Source organism: Mus caroli, chromosome 9 (assembly GCF_900094665.2).
Source record: "Mus caroli chromosome 9, CAROLI_EIJ_v1.1, whole genome shotgun sequence".
Taxonomy (NCBI): Eukaryota; Metazoa; Chordata; class Mammalia; order Rodentia; family Muridae; genus Mus; species Mus caroli.
The window spans coordinates 104,033,957-104,043,527 of NC_034578.1; the positions used below are offsets into that span (position 1 = coordinate 104,033,957).

The window sequence follows — 9,571 nt, forward strand, 5'->3', positions numbered from 1 at the left end:
CATATTATGAGACTGAAGTCAGGAGAGCAGTTTCTGCTTCTTTTGTTGCAGTTGCCGAAATGTATCATTTGTTCCTTCTTCATTCATTCATTCAGTCTTCACAAGTATGCTGTCTGTGCCCCCAGCCAGCATGCTGGATACTGCTTCGCCACCACTCAACATACATTCAGTGACACATAGCTGTCTGTAGTCTCAGGTCTACCTAGCCTACAGCCTGGACTGGCCTCTACATTGAGTACCTCAGTAAGGTATTCCCCTGTCACCATACACAGCTCAGTTCCCAGCAGCCTGAGGTTTTGGGTTTGTGCCAGGCCTGTATGGGCGGTGCTAATGGAGATCTTAATTAATACTGGTTAATTACCAGGTGGTGCTTAACAATCCCAATACTCTTCAGGTTCCCAAGCTCACGAGTTGCTGGCTGGTTCCGGCAGGGAGAGGGAGGACAGTATTCTCGCTGGCTCTTTGGCCAGCACCTAGGCTGGATATTCCAGAAAGGTCTGTAACTTCTTTTGTTCAAGTTTGGTGACATGAGGAAACAAGTTGAGTAACAGCAGGTGCCTCTCTAATTCACCTCTGCTCTCTTCCCAAAGGCAAAAGACAACACAGTCTGTGGTCTGCTCAACTTTACCAAATAGTGTGGCCCAGGGTTGAGAGTGGGGAGGAAGGAGAACTCTAAGTCTAGACCTGAAGACCAAGATGGAAGTGTCCAAAAGGAGAAACAAGCCCCGAGGTCTGTCCAGCTCCAGGCATTATTCTGCTTTCTCACTGCCCACAATTGGCTGAGCAAGCTCTTTCAGGGTTATTTCTCTGTTTGAGGCTCACAAGTGACTATCTCACTGAAACTTTTACTTCCTACAATGCCTTCCCCCTTTGACATCTCACGACGTCATATTAGACTCCTTAGGACCTCAGGCAGTCAGGCACGCATCGTTCTACCTGTCAGTCAAGGTGGTTCTGACTTGACTAGGTCTTTGTTCCTGCTGTTCAGGACTTTCCTCCAGATCGTTCTCTGGGCAAACCTGCTCAGTACTTTAGGCTTAGCATTAATGTCGTTCCCTAGAGTGAGCCCTCTGGTCCTCCACTAGAGCAGGGGTCAAGGTGAGGTGGTCCTGTGTCACTTCAGTGTCCCTGGCACTCCTTTAAGAGACTCGCAGCATGCTCCGAAAGCATGAGTGAAAGGTCTTTGTGACCAGGCAAGACACACTAACCAGCCTGCCTCGCAGCCAGGCCACTCTTCCCTCATCTCCGGGGCCTCCCGCACCTTGACCATGGGCTGCTCCAAGAGCGGGAGGCTCAGCGGCGCACGCGCACTTTGGGCCAGCTCCTGGCCGGGGACGCGCACGCCCGCGGCCGCGTGCGTCACAACCCGGGCGCCTGCCGCGCCCGTCCAGCTCGCCTGCCCGGCGGTCCCCGCGGCGGCGCGGCGGCGGCGGCGGCGGCGGCTGCGGCCGGGTGACAACAGCAGCGGCGCCAGGCTGGCTTGCTAGCGGAAGGGTCGCGCGGCCCGCACAATAAACTCAGACCCGGCCAGAATAACGCGCGACGCGAGGAAGGCCGAGACGGGCCGCGCGGGAGACCGCGGGCACGGAGTGACAGGCCGGCGTGAGGGAGCGCGCAGGTTGCAGCCGCCGGCGGCCCCGACCCGCCGGGCCCCTCGGACGTCGCAGGCATGAGCCACATCCAGATCCCCGCGGGGCTCACGGAGCTGCTGCAGGGCTACACCGTGGAGGTGCTTCGGCAACAGCCGCCCGACCTGGTCGACTTCGCGGTGGAGTACTTCACACGCCTGCGCGAGGCCCGCCGCCAGGAATCAGACACGTTCATCGTCTCCCCGACGACCTTTCACACGCAGGAGTCCAGCGCTGTCCCCGTCGTCGAGGAGGACGGGGAGAGTGACTCGGACTCGGAAGATGCCGATCTGGAAGGTAGGCGGGCGGGGCAAGGCCGAGGTGCGATGTGGGCACCGAGTGAAGGGTTCAGGGAGGGACCCGAGGGCCGACCAGGGGTGCCCTGGGCTCGGCTCCCGGCCTTACCCTGGGCCGAGACCCGAGAGCTCTCCAGCCCAGCTGCTTGGGTTCCCCGGCGTGTGAGCATTCCAAATTGAGCTCCGCGGTTCTCTGAGCCTAAGCGTTCACGGAGAGTGATTTGTCAGATTCTGCCTTGAATGAAGCGTGCGCGTTCTTTGGTCCGCGTGGTGGCGCGGAGCTTGAGTCGGTCCCGCCAGAAGCTGCTTTGCCTCTCTGCCTTAGACCCCATAGCCTGCTTGCTTTCCGAAGGCAAGCGCACCAGCATCCGAATCGTCCCGAATAAACAGGATGATCATTTCATTTGCAAAGAATTCCGTTTTGGAAGAGTTATTGCTGAAAACTGTTTGTTGGAGATGAGGTCGATCGCCTTGATTAATCAGGAACTCAGTAGGTAGTTCAAGCTGACCTCGAACTTGGGGCGATCTAGCTACCTCTGCCTCAATGAAAACCTTATAAGCATACACGTAAGAGGAAAGAGGAGCTGAACCCCTCCCTGAATGCTGTCACTCACATTCAATAGCTGAACCTCCTCGCCCAATACTGCCGCTCACATTCAACAGTTATAAATATTTTCACTATTGTTTTACACACACACACACATATATATATATATATATATATATATATATATATATATTTCCTCTCTCCCTTTGCTCAAGTATGTAAAGGAAATTTCAGTTATGCCATTTTATTCGTGTCCGGTTAATTATGCGTTCCTCCTCCTCCTCCTCCTCCAAGTTTCGATAAGGTTAAAACAATTGAAACAAATTGGCAAGCATAATCAATACCTCGATTCCTGTGTTGATTGCAGGGAAGTATACAAGTAACATTCTACTCATATGATTTAAGTAAGACTGTCAAAGAGCAATTTTATTTCCTTGGTTGCTTCCACTTATGCTTTATTAACTTAATAGTGTTAGCCTGCTTTAATTGTTTTAATTTTAATTAATCCCCCCCCCCCTTTTTTTGAGACAAAGTCTCACTGTGTAGCCTTGGATGATGTAGACCAAATTGGCTTTGACCTCATGAGATCTGCCTGCCTCTGCCTCCTGAGTAGTGCTGGGATTAAAAATGGGCAATCTCAGAGGCAGGTGGAGTTCTGAGTTCGAGGCCAGCCTGGTCTACAAAGTGAGTGCCAGGACAGCCAGGGCTACACAGAGAAACCCTGTCTCGAAAAAAACCAAAAAACCAAAAAAAAAAAAAAAGGGCAATCTATGCCCAACACCGGCAGGTTTATTTTTCTTTATGTGTTTGTCTATCTGCCTCATGTATATACATACTATATTAGGCAGCTCTCAGGCCAAAAGAGGATACAGATGGTTGAGAGCCACCATGTAGGTGCTGGGAAATAAAACAGCATCCCCTAGAAGAGCAGCCTGTGGCTTTAAGCACTGAGCCATCTCACTAGCCCTTTTATTTTCTGTTCTAGCACTGAGCCTCGCTTCCGAGTATTAATGAGCACAGGACTCCCGCTTGGAATAATAAACTCTGGAGTTGGATGGCAGCGATGGCTCTCTTTTTGTCAGCTTTGCTGTGTTGCAAGGTTGTTTGCAGCAGACTCCTGGCTCCTGCCTGAAGTGTTCTTTCCTCTTTAACTTTTCTTTGGTTGCCTTCTGCTTTTGGTTGGATTTTATACTTTCAACTGTTCCTTATTTGGCTATGCTACATTGTATCAGCGGTTAGTGGTCATTTGGAGGTTTCTACTTTGTGGGTAGAAGAAATGTGCTGCTCTAGACTCTGGTACAGGGTGACTTTGTAGGTGTGTGTTTCTATTATTCTTGAATATATACCCAGAAATACCAAGCCCTCCCTCCCCCCTTTTTTTTTCCTTATAGATAGGGTTTGAGAACTGAGCTCAGGCCTGAACTCTGTATTCTTCTGCCTCAGCTTCCCCAGTGCTGAGATTGAAGATGTGCATCACCACTCCAGCCCAGGCTCCTCTTTTTCTTCTTTTTAAAGATGTATTTATTTTATGTATATGAGTACACTTGCTGAGAATTGAACTCAATACTGCTGGAAGAGCAGTCAGTGCTCTTAACCACTGAGCCATCTTTCTAGCCCTCTTTCTTTCTTTTTAAATCATTTTTTTGTTTTTTCTTCTCTGTGTAGCACTGTCTATCCTGTCCTGGAACTCACTACTTCCTGAGTGCTTGAGTTACAAAGTGTGGGGCATCAGATCTGGTTTTCCTCTTTGGGTTAGTCTTTTTTTTTTTTTGGTTTTTTTGAGACAGGGTTTCTCTGTGTAGCCCTGGCTGTCCTGGAACTCACTTTGTAGACCAGGCTGGCCTCGAACTCAGAAATCCGCCTGCCTCTGCCTCCCGAGTGCTGGGATTAAAGGTGGGTTAGTCTTATGGGGACAGATTATTGAGGCGTCTTGTTTGTTGGCTCCATGACCATAGTAAGTGATTTGTCTTTTTGTTTCCAATCCAAGTGTCCAAGGCTCAGTGTATCTGCTTGCAAAACAAACATTACCTGCTTGGTAATGTTCCAGAGTTGTTTTGTTTGATCCTCAGATGGTTCTGAGTGTGGTTCATTTCAGTGCACACCAAATTTTAAAAGTGGCTTATAGATTGGGTGAGGTGATGTACGCTTGTAATCCCAGCATTTGGGAGGCAGAGGCAAAGGATTTCATAAATTTGAGGCCAATTAGGTCTACATAGTAAGTTCAGGCCATCTGGGGCTACATAACAAGACCTTGTCCCAAAAGAGAAGGGGGGGGGAATAAATTTAATAAAATGATTGAACATTACTAGTCTTGTATATATTCTCTTAAAAACTATTTTTATTATTTTAAATAATGGTATGCACATGAGTGCTGGTTCCTACAGAAGCCAGAGGCTGTGGGTCTCCCTGGAGCTGGAGTTGCAGAGGTTTTTGAGTCCCCTGATGTGGTTGGGTGCTAGGAACTGAACTTGGGTTCTTTATAAAAACAGCGTATGCTCTTTACCACTGAGTATCTCTGTGGCTTGGTCTTAGCTATCTTTGTAAAGATCTCTGAGGTATCATTATGTTGCCCAGGCTGGTTGAAATGATCAGATCTCCTGGATTTAAATGGATCTTCCTGCCTCAATCTCCTTAGCTGAGCCCCCAGGCAGACAGACAGACAGACAGTCTTACACACAGATAACAGAGGTCAACCTCTTATCACTCTTCAGGAGTTGGTCTGTCTGTCTTTCTTTCTTTCTTTCTTCTTTTCTTTTTTTCTGAGACAAATCTTAATAGCCTAGAGCTCACATAGGCTGGTCTGTGAGGCCATCAAACTCCAAAGATCCATCTGTCTCTGTCTTTTCAGTGCTACAATGACAAGTGCCTACCACCAGTCCTGGCTTTCCTATGTAGATTCTGGTGTAGAATGCCGGTCCTTATATGAACAGCTGAGCTCTCTGCCCAGCCTCTTTTTTTTTTTAATTTATTTATTTATTATATGTAAGTACACTGTAGCTGTCTTCAGACACTCCAGAAGACGGAGCCAGTCAGATCTCGTTACGGATGGTTGTGAGCCACCATGTGGTTGCTGGGATTTGAACTCAGGACCTTCAGAAGAGCAGTCAGTGCTCTTACCCGCTGAGCCATCTCACCAGCCCCCTCCTTTTTTTTTTTTTAAACAAAGAGAATCTCATGTTGTCCTCAAACTTACCAGGTAGGTGAGGAGGACCTTGAACTCCTGCCTTCACCTCCCAAAACCTAGAATATGGGTGTGCTCCCACTGTTTCCTGGGCTGTGCAGTACTGGGCATCTGAACGTTGGTCCTCATTCATGTTAGGCAAGCCCTCGACCAACTTAGCTACACTCTTAGCCCTTTTTTCTTTTAGATTTATTTTATTTATTTTATGTATGTACATTACCACTGTCTTCAGACACACCAGAAGAGGGCATCGGATCCCATTACAGATGGTTGTGAGCTACCATGTTGTTTCTGGGAATTGAACTCAGGACCTTTGGAAGAGCAGAGTTAGTGCTCTTAACCACTGTGCCATCTCTCCAGACCTTCTTATCCTTTCTTAAGATGTTTTGTACAATTTTTCTTTCTCTCTCATGAGGTGTGCACACACTTTTTCTTAGTTTTTCTCTCAAGAAGAATTCTTTTTTTTAAATATTTATTTATTTATTGTTATATGTAAGTACACTGTAGCTGTCTTCAGACACACCAGAAGAGGCCGTCAGATCTCATTACAGATGGTTGTGAGCCACCATGTGGTATCTGGGATTTGAACTCAGGACCTTTGGAAGAGCAGTCGGTGCTCTTAACCGCTGAGCCATCTCTCCAGCCCCTCAAGAAGAATTCTTAAAGCTTTTGAAATTCTGAATTTTCTTGATGATTAGGGATATGTTCAATGTTGCTGAGCCCTTGGCTCCTATTTGAGCTTATGTTATAAAGATTACTCAGGTCCAGGGCTTGTCTTCCGGAAGACTGATCATAGGATTAGAGAGAGCCGATGTTTTAAGGCACCTTCACCACCACCATTACTACACTTTTTATTTTTCGTAAGCATCTATCTTTATTTATTTTTAATACCCCTGCTGAGCTATCTTCCTGGCTCTCTACATTTTTTTCCCTTTTTAAATGGGTAATGTATCTACTTGACATTAAATGGAAATATGGGAAAAAATTACCAGTTCTCTGAAGATATTTCCCTTTTCCATTAATGGAGTGCTTCAGTCAGCTCTTTTTATATTTCAGTAAATTATTTTGTTCAACCAAAAGATTCTTACATCCTGTGTTCACTTGTCATTTGTCATCATAAAAGCAAGGACAATTTTGTGACTTTTTTTGGTACATAGATGGTACGTGTAGGGCAATTTATCCCTGAGTTGGAGTAAATTATTATAAAAATGAGTCCTAGTTTTCTCTTCCAGTTAAAGCTTTTTATATAAACTTGTTTAAAATTAAAAAAGAAAGTACAGTTGGTTGTTTTGGTTTTTTTTTTAAACTTTAATTTTCTTATTTAAGCTATTTCCTCCCACAGTTAAAGAATGGAAGATAGCATGAGATAGTCTTCATATGATACAAAACAGGATAAGAACAAACAAAGCAAACAAAAAACCCATGAGTTTAATGTTCCACACATTTTTCTGGCCCACATGCAGGCGGAGTAAATGGTCCAAACCAGGACTGTGGCCCTGTTGCCTAGGTGATAGTCCTGGCCCCCAAGGTTAAGGAAGAGGGAATGATTACTATTTGTCCATGGAAAGGGTTTGGTCCTGTTGTGGAGATGGGTGTTGGTGATGAACTTGTGTCTTCAAACTGTCCATCATGGTGAGGTTTCAGGAAAACGTTGACACCCTCACTTCCACTCCAACTAGGAGTGAAATGGGCACTGTGAAATAGGTGAGGACTTTGAACAGCCAAGCTCAGACCCCCGCCCAGGCTGTAGACATCATCTCGGGCAACTCCGACTCCACTGTGAGCGTGTCAGAAACCTGGGATGCAGATACCACCACCATCTTGGGCCTAGGGCTTTGTGTTTTTGTTTTGAGATGGTCTTGTGTACTTCCAAAAAAAAAAAAGTCCCAGTTACGAATTTGCTGAGAAACCAAGGATGACCATTAAGAATATAGTGCTTTATAGACTGGGGATTAGCTTGTTCTCCTAAACGTATGGATTCTGTGCTTGGCATTCCTTTTCACCGAGAAGCACTTGCTTTTTAAATCTTTTAGCCACACAAAGCCCTGGTTACATCCTCATTTCTCTAAGTGTGCTTGCATGGGAAAGAATCAGTAAGAGACTTGTTAAGGAGGGTGGGGAGGGAGCACGGGAGGGGGTGGGGGAGGGACAGTGACTCTTATTTTTAAATCGCATGATAACAATCTCAGAATCATAATTTTAACAGTGTGATTAGAGTTTAATTTTTCTTTAATTGTTTTTTTTTCCTCAGCACTCAAGAGGCAGAGGCAGATTGATCTGAATTGGAGGCCAGACTGGTCTACATAGTGAGTTCCAGGAAAGCCAGCATTACATAGTAGACTCAGTCTCAAAACAAAACAAAACAAAGCAAAACAAAACAAAAACCCTTTTTTTTCCCCCTTAGGCCAGCAGAGTTCCAGGCCAGCCAGGGCTATATAGTGAGACCTCGCTACCAAATATATATTTGTTTTTCTTAAGTTCTTCAGATATACTTCACTAGGATAACTGGTTAAGAGTTCCTTTAAAATATTGTTTTATGTGTATGTTTTACTTGCAGGTGTGTCTCTGTACATGTATGTACATGTCTGTGTAGTGCCACAGCTTCTAGATTCCCTGGGACTGAAGTTACAGTACATTGGTTGTGCGAGAGCCTCCCTAAGGGTGCTAAGTCACAGAACTCCATCCACCTTCCTCTTCTTCCCAAGGGCTAGGATTAAATGTGTGCACCACCACTCACAGATTTGTTAGCATCTTTTATGTAGATGTGTCAGAGTATGTGTATATGCACATGTTGTATATTCGTGCTCATTTGCTTATGTGTGTGCATTTGGAGACTGGAAATCACCCTTGGTGGCACTCCTTAGGAGCTCCTCACCTTGTTTTTTGAGATAGTTTCTTACTGGGCCCTGGGGCTCCCTGACTTGGCTAACTGGGGAACCTCAAGCATGGACAACCATACCTGACTGTGCGTGTGGGTGGTGGGGATAAAGCATAGAGGCTCGACGGGCAGTGTTTAACTGAGTGATTTCCCCAGGTCCACCTTGTTTTCTGGGTTTTGTTTGTTTGCTTTGTTTTGTTTGAGACAGGGTTTCTCTGTGTAGCCCTGGCTGTCCTGGAACTAGCTCTGTAAACCAGGCTGACCTGGAATTTACAAAGATCCTCCTGCCTCTGCCTCTGGAGTGCTGGGAATAAAGATGTGTGTACCACCACGCAGCTCCTTTTTTAGTGTTTTGTTTTGTTTTGTTTTGTTTTGTTTTTGAGATTAGTTTTAAAGTTATGTAGCCCTGGCTAGTCTTGAACTGGCTATGGAGATTAGTCAAGTTTCAAGCTCCTCCTACCTCTACCTCTTATGTGTTGGGATCATAGATACTCTATATCAAAAGGCCAGTGATTATCCTTCTATTTAATGTTAAACTTGTGTAATACGTTTAAGTGGGTCTGAAGTCAAGTCTATAGAAGAAGATATATTCACAGAAGACTGGCTATACCATATAGCTTTCACTCACTCCTTCCCTTTCTAATTGGTAACAGTGGTTTTCAGTTTTTGCAGCTTAAAAAAGAAAAAAGTCAGACATGATCGTACACCCTTTTAATATCAGCAGGTGGATCTCCATGAGTTTGAAGTTAGCCTGGTCTACATAGGGAGTTCCAGGACAGCCAGGGCTACATAGAAAGACCTGCTTCAAAAATCTAAAATAACAACTAAGCAATTAATTAATGGTTTAAAGGGAACCTGGAAAAAAGATAAACTCAAGTATCAGTGTGTTTTACAGGTTCCTAGATAACAGCTTGCCATGGGCAGAGAAAGTTAAGAACTACTGTAGCCCGGCGTGGTGGCGCACGCCTTTAATCCCAGCACTCGGGAGGCAGAGGCAGGTGGATTTCTGAGTTTGAGGCCAGCCTGGTCTACAAAGTGAGT

General features: G+C 45.7%; 1 protein-coding gene across 1 annotated transcript in view; it reads left to right on the forward strand.

Moving 5' to 3' along the window:
• Positions 1-1,361: 1,361 nt before the first annotated feature.
• Positions 1,362-9,571, forward strand: part of Prkar2a (protein kinase cAMP-dependent type II regulatory subunit alpha) — a 51,383-nt gene continuing 43,173 nt past the window's right edge. Inside the window, exon 1 of the mRNA XM_021171883.2 lies at positions 1,362-1,925. Within this exon, the coding sequence (XP_021027542.1) occupies positions 1,670-1,925 (256 nt within the window). The 5' untranslated portion in view covers positions 1,362-1,669. The remainder of the gene's footprint in view (positions 1,926-9,571) is intronic.